General features: G+C 38.1%; 1 protein-coding gene and 1 pseudogene across 1 annotated transcript in view; both read right to left on the bottom strand.

The window, feature by feature from the left end:
- Positions 1 to 3908: 3908 nt before the first annotated feature.
- Positions 3909 to 11176, bottom strand: LOC116034390 (annotated as a pseudogene).
- Positions 11177 to 11321: 145 nt separating this feature from the next.
- The window catches only part of tbck (TBC1 domain containing kinase), a 56711-nt gene continuing 53995 nt past the window's right edge, over positions 11322 to 14037 (bottom strand). Inside the window, exon 26 of the mRNA XM_031277085.2 lies at positions 11322 to 12391. Coding sequence (XP_031132945.1) covers positions 12281 to 12391 — 111 coding nt within the window. The 3' untranslated portion in view covers positions 11322 to 12280. The remainder of the gene's footprint in view (positions 12392 to 14037) is intronic.

Genomic DNA, 14037 nt, shown 5'->3' on the forward strand with positions numbered 1-14037 from the left:
TTCTCTCAGCAAATACACTGATGACTCAAATGAATAATCAACTGATTATTTTGTCTACTATCTCATAGATTAATCCATCACTATTGTCTGAAAAAAACAATTTGCACCCAACATGCTGAAGTCAGAAAAAGATCTGCACACTATACTTGGTAGATTTAATGTAACAGTGCGTTGCAATCTAATGAAGATCCTCGTCAGGCATTGTCATATTATAAAGGTCAGTTATCTTTCATGCTGAAGAAGAGGTCGTCCAGATTAAGTTGGCATGGCTGACTCAACATTAGACTATTGCAGGTCAGAGTAGACTATTGCATGATCTCAAAATTGCGAATGCTGAAATTAATTGGGGAACAAGTTTGAAGATGGCTCCACTTTGAGGAGCTTGCCAGATATGCCCTCTGGACGGGAGTCAGTGCTGGAAGATTCAGGTTTCTCGTTGGCAGAGATTGCTGTGGAAGTCTGAAAGCGACTCAGTGGCAATGTGCTTAGGTGAATGAATTGGAATGGGAATTGCTAAGTGTTCTGGATATCACAAGCTGCCATTGTTGACACTGTTGTAATTAGGATTCCCTCACGAGGATACCAACCCTATGGGGGAAAGAGATTCTTAATATGCAGGATAGTTATCCATAGTCAGAGTCGGGAAGGAAGTCGAACCTTCATTTATTGCAGTACTCAAATGGCTCTCTTTTCCACCCAAGCAGGGTCCATGTTTCAGACAGACATACAGGTCTGTCTGCAAGTTATGCAATTGGTAAATATGTAAAAGTTCATCTCAGTGTCTGTATGTTCTGTTGTGTCTGCCTTTGTTAAATCTTCTGTTCTAAGATTACAGCCAATGATTAACCCCTCTCCCTCACCCCCTCCGCTACCACCACCACCACCACCACCACCACCAATGAAATTAAAAATCAACCACACTAACCTATGTAGTGGGAGGCAACTGCAATAAACACTTCTACAGAACAGAGAGGTCGTGCAGTAGAGTATTACTGTATGAGCACAGTCAACAACCATGGAGGAAGATAGTGTTGGTTTGTTACTTACTGACTTTCACATCTTCCCAGTTAAACCATTCCCATTATATTTCCCTATTTGTTACTGTCTCACATCTGTCTTACATCAGTTTAAGACTTTTTTTTTTATAAATAATGCTTTGTTTTTCGGTATCCCTTCCAGTAAACAATAACACTAACAATGAATGATGAAAGCTGGGGCCTGTTTCACAAAAGCAGAATATATAAATCCAGGATAATTGATAAAGTGAGGCTTGACCTAGTCTCATCTGTGCATCCTGGCTTGGTGCGTTTCACGAAGGCCAAGCCAGGCTGAGGAGGAGCGACTAGGTCGAGCCAGGCTGAAGTAATTCAGATAGATGCGCGTCCACGGCTTTCCTCAAAAGACCGCGAGGTCGATCACAGATTTACTGATGCCAAAATGGAGAATACGCATTGTTCATACTTTATACAGAGTGAGCAGCAGCTTCTTGTGGAAGTATGATGACGTGAAACACATTATTTGTATAAAAAGAAAAGAAATACAGCCGCTGTAATGAAACAGCGAGAGAAAGCGTAGCAGACGATCACAGACTGACTGAATGACTGAAACTTAAGTAGCCTAAATATATACATTAACTGACCACTGCTCTGAATTGAAACCGTCATAATCATTCCATTCAAGGATTAGGCTACTAATCATTTGCACAAATTAACAGTTGTACTCTTTGCCTTAAAAGTAAGCAGAAGATAATGTTACTCAGGAAATTTACCATGAAGATCAATTTTCTACAACACTAGAATATGATGCATAAATATCTTTCACTCTGTTTCTCCCTCTCTCTCTCTCTCTCATGGGCTAAAATATAAATTACCTAAGTCATAGTAACTTCCACTGCTCGCTTTTAATGCAAAGTGTACAACTGTTTGTTTTTGCAGATGACAGTGACTCAGTGAATGGTTTCAGTTAAGAGCAGTAGTTCATACATGTATATTTTTAGACTATCATTCAGTCTGTCCGCTATTATCTGCCACGCTTTTTCTCGTGTTTTTTTATTTTTTATTTTTTATAGAGGACGAGTTTCCTTCTCTACATATTATATGCCTTGCTCCCTTGTATATATGAACATAGAAAATAAAGACACTGAAGAAATGTGACTCTAAAATCTAGAAACTATAAAGATAATTAAGTGATAAATTCCATGCACACTGTAAACATGAATGGAACAGAGTATATTCATCAGTTATTTCCCCCCCAGCTAAATATAAGGTCAAAAACCATTGAGGTGTCCTCTCCCTGTTGTTACATGAATGTACAGTAGCCTACATCACTAGATAGTTACTGGTCCAGTGAGCTAAGACTATAATTTGGGAGGATTGTACAATTAGGATATGTTCTTTAAATTGTACAATCCTCCCAAATTATAGTCCCAGTTTACTGGACAACACAATTTGTGTGCTAAGAATGTCAAATACAATGCACATGGAAGAGGAACAAACATGATCCTTATTGTTAAAGAATTAAAAAAAAATGAATCAACTAAAATAATTCGAGGTGCATTGGTCAACTATAGAAATGTACAGCGTTGTATGTATTGTCCTTAGTAACAGACTTCATTTAAAACACATTTGAAATGTTATCAGCCTTTTCTAATTATCTCAACAACTGCAGTAATATATTCATCAAACTTCTAACAACAATATGAACAGCAGTCTGCATACAGCAATATAACAGTAACGATGACTGTCACATGAATAATTATTAAAAAAAATAATGGTCACAACTTTAAATAATAACAGTACTTAAAGGAACAGCAATATGCACCTGTTGTATTTTAATCCAGGCTGATAACAATAGGGTAAAACCACTGCTGGGTGATCAGAAAAGGCTCCAGGATTAAATATATCCTGACTGTTAGCCTGGTCAGGAGCAGGCTAGCTGTACAGAATAAATCTCCATGGTGATTTATGTGCCTCCACTTTCGTGAAACCGAGTCAAGGCTTAAATCATCTAGGATAACTGATAAATCCCGGCTTAATCCCTTATCTTGGTTTTGTGAAACAGGCCCCTGATGTAGTTAGGTAATGATGATGATAATAATAATCTCCCACTCATCATTATGTAGGCTTAGCAATACTTTATTTTGGTAAGGAAAAACCATACAGAATAAATGCAAAAATTCACACACACAAATTAACACAACATAACAAGATCAATTTCTAAAACATAAAGAATGTATAGAATATAGACAAATTATTAAGAAGTTACATTTTTAATCATTGTGAACAATAAATCAAATTTGTGTAGCACTGCAGTTAGGGCTTTGCTGTGATTATTACATGACAAATCAGCCACATAATTTTATATTCACCACTTTTGTTTTTATTTCTCTAGCACATAGGGTTCATAGGGAAAAAAAGCTTGATTCAAAGTTTTGTCATCTATAAAATGTTAAAAAATGAAAAGTACAGTAAACAAAGCTAATACCAGCTATAAAAAAAAAATATTTTTCATTGTTTTCTCAGAATTTAGATTTTGTTCTGTAGATTAACTGTCACAGAACAAACAATCTCACATACAGAACAAGCTGTAGCTCAGTTATCAGTGAAAGGCTACGACACAACACACACTGCTGTAGAGCAGCCCAGAAAAAAATAACTGATTCATTTATTCTTGTGTTGAGACAGAAATTAATAAAATAGTCCAATGAGGGCGGACAAATGCAAATTTACACATTTTGTTTCTGAAGGATAAACGTGTTTATAAGAAACTTCTCAATGCAGCACCTTCACATTTTTTATTTTTCATTCGTAATTTATTTTAATAAGATGCCCTATGTAGTCATTGATAAACTAAGAAAATTTAGGATGTGTAGGATTTAAAACAGCACCTTTTTTTCCACCACAGTTTAATCAATCAGACTGTATACATAAACACAGATCAGCATACAACAATCCCATGCAGTCATCTCTTTCCACTATAGTATCAGTTAAGAACAGAAACATGCAGTTCTTCCCTTTCTCACTTTTGTTAATATGAAGCTGAATTTGGCCAACAGCTGAGGAGGTCACACCTTCTGATATTTAAATGGATACGCTGTTTTCTAGCTCTGTTGGACCCATGTATGTGTATGGGACCTCCAGCCTTTTGTTTCTGGCGTTGATGACCGCACTTAACACTTCAAGCTCTCCTTGAAAATCCTTTATCATCTTGCAGGGAATCTTCTCACTGAAATGGTCCTCTAGGTATTGGCCAAGAGGGACCTAATGAGATAAATGATACATTTAAAAAAAACTGTTTAGAAATGTTTGAACTTAAACTATTGGCAATATAATGTACAGTTGTAGTGAGAATGATTTCTTTCTGTGGCTCAAAGAGGGTATCTTGCCCTAATGACGTATTGACCTCCTTTTTACAACCTGAAAAGAAAGGTGATTTATATAATAATATTTCATAAAATTTCGGGCACTTACGAAGTCAGACGACTGCTTGCTGAGTAGCCACATGGTGGACATTCCCTGAACTGTTGTGTTGACGTCAGGGAATGTCTGCAGCATCGTGGCCTCGCTTGTTTCCCCCTTTGTGGTTGGTGGAGGAAGTTGCAGAGAGATGGGAGTGTTGGGCATCCAGCCACCATAGTCATACTGCAATGAATTAATGATTGACAGATTACTGCTTAATACTCTTTGAAGTCACATGACGCCATATCAGTCAGTCAATCGGTTCACCACTTTGGACCACACTGATTCATGGTCCCCAGAGGATAGATCCTAATGACTTTGGTGATCCCCTGACTTTTTATTTAGCGCCACCATGAGGTTAACATTTGTGGTTTTCAACTTAACAACTTTATTTGCTAGATTGTCATTAAATCTAGTTCACACATTCATGTCGGAATCACTTTGGTGATCCTCTGACTTGTCATCCAGCACCATCATCACATCAAAATTGTATTTGTCCAATCTTTATGACCAAATACCTGCAAAACTGACATTTTCATCCATCTCAGTTGTTCTTTGTGTTTTGTGCCAATTACTAAATGTCTGCATGTTAACACGGTGAACTAAGATTGTGATCTTGGTAAACATAAATACTAAAAGTCAGCATGTTAGCATTTTCATTGTGAGTATTTTAGCATGTGTTGCATTTAGTTTAAAGCACCACTGTGACTAAGTGCAGCGTCACAGACCTGTTAGCATAGCTGTAGACTCTTGTTAATGTCTTTGATCTTTCTTCAGTTCAGAACAAAACTGCATCACCTCATGAACCCATTCCACAAAAATAGCAACATTATAATTGATCATCCGGGTAAATTAAAAGGCTTCACCTGTCCAGTATTAACAGCTGAGTGCTGTCCTGAGCAAGTGAAGATCACCATGGTGACAAACTTGACCAACTCAGCCATGGTGGTAAAGCTCTGTGGAATTCCTGAGAATTAGAAGGAATACACTGACTCAAAGACATCCAGATGACTAGTTGAGTTATGTTTGCATTATGATAATATAATATATAAATGTGCACATAAAGCATAATTTATCACCATAATGAGCTTTTTTTTTAATTAAAGCTCACCTGTGCATGCTTGGGAAAGAAATCCCTGTTCAAAAATGTCTGAAATCCACTTCTGCAGTTCGGAGTCTTTCTGGACCTCAGCATCAGTCTTGTAGTAGAAGCTGAGCACTCCCTGCACAAACCTTTGAAAAAATTGGGAAGGTAAAATGTAAAACACATTCCTAGTTTAGATATGCATTGTTACACACACTGCAGTAGTGAGACAGTCTTTGTCTATGATTTTTTTTTTTATTGATCCCCAGTGGGGAAATTACAATTTACACACTGTTTTGTTAGAAATTACAACACACAACACTGAAAAATACACACAAACATGCTCTGGTCCTATACATGCACTAATGGAGAGATATCAGTGCTGGACCAGCGCCCTGAGCAGTTTGGGGTGTACGGTGCCTTGCTCAAGAGCACCTTGGCAGTGCCCAGGAGGTGAAGTGGCAACTACCAAGCCACACTCTGTACTTTGGTCTGAACAGGGACTTGAACCGGCGACCCTCCAGTTCCCAACCCAACTACCCATGGACTGAGCTACTGCCATCCCCAAAGATTTGGAGCGAGTAATGATCCGGGTTTTACAGTGAGGTAGGCTTTGGTAGGTGTATTTTTGACATTTGGAGAGATCAGTCTTTATGCTAAGCTAATAGCCTCTTGGCTGTAGCTCTGTACTTAACACACAAACATATTGATCTTCTCACATCTAACTATGTAGTTGAATCATTCATTTCATTCAAACCCCAAAAGAAGTGCACATTTCATATTCTGTCATTCCAATACAGTCCCCTCTGCCATATTACAAATGATTATACTAATGATATATCCCATCAGAGCTACAGGACTCAAACACACTGATTATTGTTTTTCATTGAAACTGACACCTTCAATGTTTAAGTGTAGGGATGCCTCTCATCTCGCTGAGGTTCTCCATCAAAGTATTTCAGGCAGGAATATTGATAAAATTTCATAACCAACTGCCACTCTACTCAAATCAAGAGGCAGTAGCTAGGGCGCCTCACGTGGTAGACTGCGTACCTATAGTGTGGTAACTTCAGCGATGTCAGAGTACTGTAGGTGTTCGGCCTGTTGTTAATGTTATTTGGAAAAAGACATTAATAGGCGGGGTGGAGCTCAAATGTTGCAGATTAGTAGTTAATACCTTTAGATTATGGACAGGAAACCCTACACAAATGTTGGCTGACTCAAAATTATTTATGAGAAATTGAACTGAGTTACAAAAGAGAACAAAAGCTAGCTACTAAAGAGAGCAGGATTTGGGCTCCTTTATTTCCAATATGGGGGGACACCTGTACTACCTTTGGATGATATCCCAAAGCATGAGTCCATCATCCCTGTAGTAGAAATTCGGCAGAGCCTCCACACCACGCTCAGCAATGTCATCTGGTATGCAGAGGGAGCTGTAGGTCATTGAGGACAGTGATCTCTTCAGGATTGTCATCATACCCTCTCCACCAGAAGCTGCAAAATAGATAACAGTCAGATATGTAAGGAATGTAGTTAGAGACAAATACTGTAAATGACATTGAAAAAAAAAAAAAAAAAAACTTTGTTTAGTGAGCTTCTTGGTATTTACGTACCTGTGTAAAAACTCCACTCTCAGATATTAAAGCAAGTCGAGCTAAGTAGTTGATCTGCAGAGTGTAGCGAGTGTGAGATATGAGGAGCTGAGGGAAAGAGGGAACTCTGTTAGTAACACTATTACATGTTAACAAACTCAGAAATCTTGAGAAATGCTTGCAAATAAATATACACAAACATGATTCATCAACTTTGGAAGATAAAAAAAAAAAAAAAAAAAAAATCAAGTTGATAAAACTACAACTACAGTAAGTTTAGTATTCACCCTTCAGTTACCTTGTACAGTGGATGCACCATTGGCACATTTCGCAGCAGTGACACTGCAAACACTTCAGCTCACTGAAATCTGCACTTCTCACAAAAATCTTGGCCATCAACCAGTCGTACTCAGAATCAGTAGGAAAGAAGATGGGGTTGTCATCTGCTGGAGTCTGCTTCAGCTGCAGGAGAAGGAAGGGGGATGTGGTTTATTCAATCCATTGGATCCATTTCCAGTACTGGTTAATACTGTTAAAGAATGTTCTGTAATTGTTGTATGTTGTTGTCTATTTACTATAGGTTTCATCTGCTATTCAGTTAGATACTATTCAGTTAAGTTGATCCCTTAAGAGGAAATTCATATTTTCATTGAATCCCAGGTCAGAGCACAGGATCAGTTGATCCTCAATCATCAATGATTTAATGTCTAACTTCTTATGTCTTTGACAAAAGGAAAGAGGGTGGTAGGCCGTCTGGCAATTGCAATGAAAATACTTTAAATATAGCTCTCTAAACACATTCTTCATATGCAGTATGTTTGCACTCCATTAGTGTAATTTCACTAAAGGTATTTCTGTCTACCCTGTATGTATGTATGTATGTATGTATGTATGTATGTATGTATGTATGTATGTATATATATATATATATATATGACATTTACAGTATAGTAGTGCAGGTCTGTCAGTCGTGGAAGAGGGATTACTCCCTAATCTAAAGCTTCACTATAAAATACATGTAAGTGCTAATCTCACCTGGATAGCAACTGGCATCAGTTTATCATCAGGTGTTTTGTGGAGCAGGACAAGGGGAGCCATTAAGTACTGCTTCTTCCCATTGATGGGGTTTGCTTTCACTCCATCCAAACACTTGTAGTCACACAGGAATATGTTGCCATTCTGTTTGAAAATTTAGTGAGGATGAGAAACTATTTGACTCACATGCATACAGTGTGGACAATACATACACTAAGTAAACCTTCAACATGCAATTCCTAATTGAACATGTCATGGGGCAGAACAAGATTGTTTCAAATACTAAGGTCAATCAAGATCAGGATATTCACCTTCATTTCATTTCTCAAGCTACACTGTCCACGGAGGAAGACCATGTCGTTAGTGACAGGAAAGTTATCAGGCAGAGCTGAACAACGTTGGATCAAAATGGGGTTGGTACCATTTAGATACTGGTAGCCAAAAAAAGCGTCCTCCTTCCAATGTTCCTGGACATAGTCTGGAAAATGAACAGAGTTAAACTTAACTGAGTTTCAAAATTTTATACACGTTTACTTCTGTCACTTTCTTTCCCTTTTTTGAGTCAAGTACAGAAGCCAATTTAGTATTCAGAAGGTTTTTTTCTTTTTTGGTAGGAATGCAGTTGAATATCTGAATAAATACAGTGTAGTATACTACTATGAATACAGTATCAAGTATTTCATGAAATGTCCATGATAGTACCTGATATGTCAGTCCGTTTGCAGCAGAACACCCGGTTGATATCAATATTTGTCCACTTCTCCTTGCAATTAGCCAGACCCTTAAGTTGCAGTTCAGTCAGCCTAGAAAAGAAGAGTAACTTCATTATAATGCCTTAAATCGCTTTGATAGTTAGGTACATAGTAACACAGATAGATTTCTGACAGAATTTGAGGACCTCACCTGGTGGATGCAGTGTAGAGAAACTCTGTGGTCTTAGTAAAGGAGAAGCGGATCTCACAAGGCAAAGAAAGAGGGTTATTTGCCTTCATGCAGTGGGGTATTCCCTCTGCATACACATGCCAGCTGGAATACATATAGAAGAGCAGAGAGGTGATTGTGTATTTATTTATTTAATAATGTATTTATTTATTTATTTAATATTGCAATTTTGCAGCATATGTTATAGTATAATGCATTTAAATAAACCCTGGCAGGTGTAACAACGTCATATTGTGGTTCATTTATCATTGTGTGCCATGAATGTATTAGTTCTGGCGTGCATAAAATAAAAATGTGTTGTTCTGAGCTCTCACCGATAGTCCTTCTCTCGTTGATCCAGTTCCTTCTGCCAACTGTGCCTGCCAAGATGATGGTTGTCTTCAAAGACTCTCAGAGCTTGGAGAAAGAACCACAGCAGTTTAAATTTGTTTATACTGTATATAGAGTATAGTATGTTGGCATGAATTTACTCCAGCCTCCATATACAGTAGACCACCTTGCATAACGTGTCTTTCTTTTATGTCTTCTGTGGTCAGTGAACAGCGTACAGGATGTTAAGCTAATTTCCACAAACCTGTTCCCTCTCGGAAGCGGTGCACCTCACTGTCAGTGATTCAGCGGTAGATGGGAAAGTTGTAGGTATCTCCCTTAGGAGATTTCACTTCCACCTTGGCAGGGAACCAAGAGTCTTTAGGGAACAGTGGGAGACACTGTTTGTCCAGCTCTATCAGGACCAGCTTTCCAATGGAGACAGGGCAGGACACGGTAAAACTAGACACCTGGAGTAATAATAGAAATGGTTTGAAAACGTTTATACATTACTTGACATTACAATACAAAGCAACTTACATTAAGTGCATTCAACCATTTGGATACAACCCAAAAATTGCAAGAATCATGCAACTTCATCAAATATGCTGAACTGCTTCAAGTGCTACTGTGACAACTGCAGCCATGCTTTAGTTTGTTAGAAACATTGCCCGTTTCTTGTTTTAGCCTTACTGACTCATGTCATTTCAGACTCTGCCACTCCCTCCTGCTCTGCATTACCTGCTCATTCCATTCACCTGGCCTGTCCTACCCCCATACTCACCTGCTCCTAATCAGCCCCTTATGTACTGGCCCATTTCCTAAATTCTTTGCCAGATTGTCTTGTGTGTTACTGTCTAACTCTAGCCTGTATTTGTCTGTTCTGTCCCTGCTTGTTTTTGGACCTTGGATTCTGTTTGCCCATCTTCAGTTTTGTATGTCATTGGGACTGATTTCCTGGATTAACCCTGCATAAATACTGATAAGTAAACTGAACTTTCCTTGCAATTCTGACTCATCTGTCGTGATATTGGATTGTTGCCTGCCGTTTTGTGAAACCTGCTAGCTACATTTAAAAACAGCCAGGACATCAAACAAGAGATGAAGATAAAGTGTATTTGATAACCAAGAACTGAGCCGTAACATCTCAATAATTATACAATTCCTAAACGTAAAAGGGTGGAGAAAATCAAACTTGTGCAATATAATCACAGTATTTGATGTGAATAAAATCTCATAGGCGACCTTGAGGAAGCATGTAATACATTTAAACGGAGAGAGGGATATTTCAGACTCACTGCTCCAAAAGTGAAGGATGAAGCTCCTTTGAGCCATGTGTGTTTGCTCTCCCCATCTGTTCCTACCAGCTTAAGGAAGACATTGTTAAACGTGGTGGCACAGGCAAGATTGCCAGTGGATACAGTCACTTCATAATTCACCATTTTCACTCTGGAAAGCAGCAGAATCCTGCTGGGGAGAGATCAGTAATAACCATTCTCAGCATGGATTAGGTTAACTACCACTAGATGAAACTGAGTGCAAAAACTCTTTGAAATACTGGTATCCCAATGAAAATGGCATTATAAGACCTACTATTAAATTGGTCTTTTAAATTACATAAAGCCTCTTTCTTACCTGTTAATGAGACCAAAATGTTCCTTTGATGAACTGTTTTTTTGATAAAAGTAGTTGCCACTGATTGCCCTTTTTATGCATACACTTTTGTGGAAGTGTCCTGTCAGTAGGAGTAGCTGTCAGTCAGAGTCAGCTGTGGTGATGAAAATGCTTACATGACGTATGGACAATTCCTACACTTGCAAAACAGGATGATGATGCAAATAATAACTTAAGGCAGTGTCACAATCAAATGAAAATATTACAAAATAACAAAACAAAGGGTTCACTTACAAAGTTTATCCAGATTCATCAGATTCTGTTTTATTATATAAAAAAAAAACTAACATGATGGTAACCAATTTCTATGGCACTGCAAATACATATAGTGGATTATACAGTAGAGACAATTCAGTGACAAGTAAACAAAGTAAATGCAAATACTAGTTATGGAATCACCACACAAATCACTGAGTTATTTTTATTGTTTCTAACACAAACATACACTCAGTGGCGACTTTATTTGGTACTCCTGTGCAATTCAATGCAATTCAATACAACTCTGCCATATATTCTTCAAAGTTTATAATTTTCAGTTTCTGTTGACATTCTCAGAAAACTTTTTTAATTATGTTTATTATTGAGGTCATACCATTACATTACCATAGTAAGAGGTGTTTATAATTGTTTGTCCTTCCTATTTACATACATGAGGCAGGCAGAATGTTAGAAACACCTCTGAATATAATGTGGCCGGGTACAACACCACCACTAACTATTAGCCTAATGCTTAAACATTGAACATTATAGTCAACATAAAAGTAGACTTCATGGCAGAACAGTTGTATTGGATTGCATTACCCTATAAAGTGGCCACTGAGTGTATAACACAGTTCCCTAGATCAGCTGGCTGAGAGCAGACAGGCTGACAAACATCAAGATATTTATATTGGTCACAGACAGCTCAATTTATCAGTGCAAAGCTACAACAACACTAAGCAATTGTTCCAGAAATTGATTCAATCATTCTTGTTTTGAGACAGAAAATAAAGTCATAGCCCTGTATATTTGTTGAATTCAAACTGGATTAAGAAGGGGATTATTTATTTTTTCATTTTGCACCAGTTTAATTAGAATGTGTTAAAAAAAAAAATCAAAATTTGTTTCTTTGCTTCAATATCAGCTCAAAGTGCAATATACAGTCTTTCAACTTGTCCCTTTTTTCATGTGAAGCGTATCTGGGGTCAAATCTGAGGGGAGGGGACAGTCAGGAGTCCAGTGGGCTTCAGCCTGTTGATCCCTCCATCAAGGATACAAACCCGTGGAAAATTTACCTTGACCAGGTGTGCTGCAAACTGGGAAGAAATGAAAAAAAAGTGAAAGAAAATTATTTTCCTCCTGACAGGAATTGCATGTATACCCATCAACTCACACGACGCCAACATCTTTATGCGGTTTCCTTGAGTTAATACTCAGAACTCCCTCAGTTGCCACACATGAGAAATATCATCTTTACATAATAACAGCCCATTCAACAATTAGGAAACAGCTTGATGTAGTATGTGTTACGCATTACATAACGTGTCAGGTATGTCAGTGTCAGAGCAGACACAAGACAAAAACTGTGTGTAGTCAGGTTTCCATCTAATTGTCAAGCAAATTTTAAGCAAACTTTTAAAATGTTGCAAAAAAGAAAATGTGAATTAAAAGCGTTTCCATCAACTAGTTTAGAGCGAATAAACTAGACTACGCAAAGCGTAGTTTCATCACAAGTTGATGTTACGTATGGTTGCAGATTGCAACCTGCTTGCTAAATCAAAGAGTTTAGAAGCTAAGTTCTTTGGCTAAATGGAGAGGTAGCATTGTGCAGAATACAGGGTTGTGGCAGAGACATTTGGTGTCAGCGAGACACCGCTGTGTATACGCAGTGTGCAGGGCCATACGATTCAAGCTGTTGAACCAATTCGTCAATTTACCCGACATGGCTGAGGCACAGGCTATAGCGCACCGCAACTCCACTACGCACCTTGTGCCACAAGTGTACGGCGCACTGGATGGGACCCATATCCCGAACCTTGTGACTTTGAGGAAGTAAAGTGAGAATTAAACTGACAACAAAAGTTTTTGCAAAAAAGAAAAAGAACTTGACTTTTCTCTGTCAGTCTTTTGTGCACTCACTGTTGATAAAATACCTCCAGAGAGTGTTAGTGCAGCTGCCTGATATTTTGTGTATGTAGTACACCTAATATTTTGTCCCTCTCTATTTGCTGTAGATAAATCTTCCAATACAATGCACTGCAATCCGATAACACCACTAACTACAGACTCAAAGGTAATTCAACACCTCTGTGACACAGTCTCAACAACAATTACATATTAGACTGAAACATAATACTGTAAGCTAAAAAAGAAAGTACTCATTAAGGTATCAAATACTGCAGGGTAACATACTGTTGTATGTTATTTTTGTTGTGAACTCTCATTTGACCTGTGTGGCATAAACCTATGTGTGTGACATTAAGTGTGATTTCACTACAGAAATGTTTGTTTTGTATGTTTTATGTTTGGTTGTAAGATTTCATCATACACAACTGTTATGTGGGCAGCTGTTCTCTCCTGTCCTGTGTGTGTCTCTCCCCTTTTTTTCCCACTGTGTCTGTGTGCCTGTATGTGTGTATTGCTGACTCTGCCTGGAAGTAGGTATAGGGGCTAGGCCGGTTATCTACCTCTCTGCACAGCTGCTGGCTATCCCAATGATCTCTACCTGTGCAGCTGAACTTTCATTAAAACGTTTCTTTACTGTTACTCTGTGTCATGTGTGTTTCTCTGTGTTCTGGGTCAGAACCCCGACCTTACAGAAACTGAAATCGACAAATTGATAAATAGACTTGTTGTGTAATGCAATGTACTATCAGGAGATTAATCTGGAATGGATAGCTTTAATTAAATGTTAGGGGGGAAAAAAATGAATGAATTTGCTTTCCTTCTATTTTGTCTTTAT

This window comes from Sander lucioperca, chromosome 4 (assembly GCF_008315115.2).
Source record: "Sander lucioperca isolate FBNREF2018 chromosome 4, SLUC_FBN_1.2, whole genome shotgun sequence".
Lineage (NCBI taxonomy): Eukaryota > Metazoa > Chordata > Actinopteri > Perciformes > Percidae > Sander > Sander lucioperca.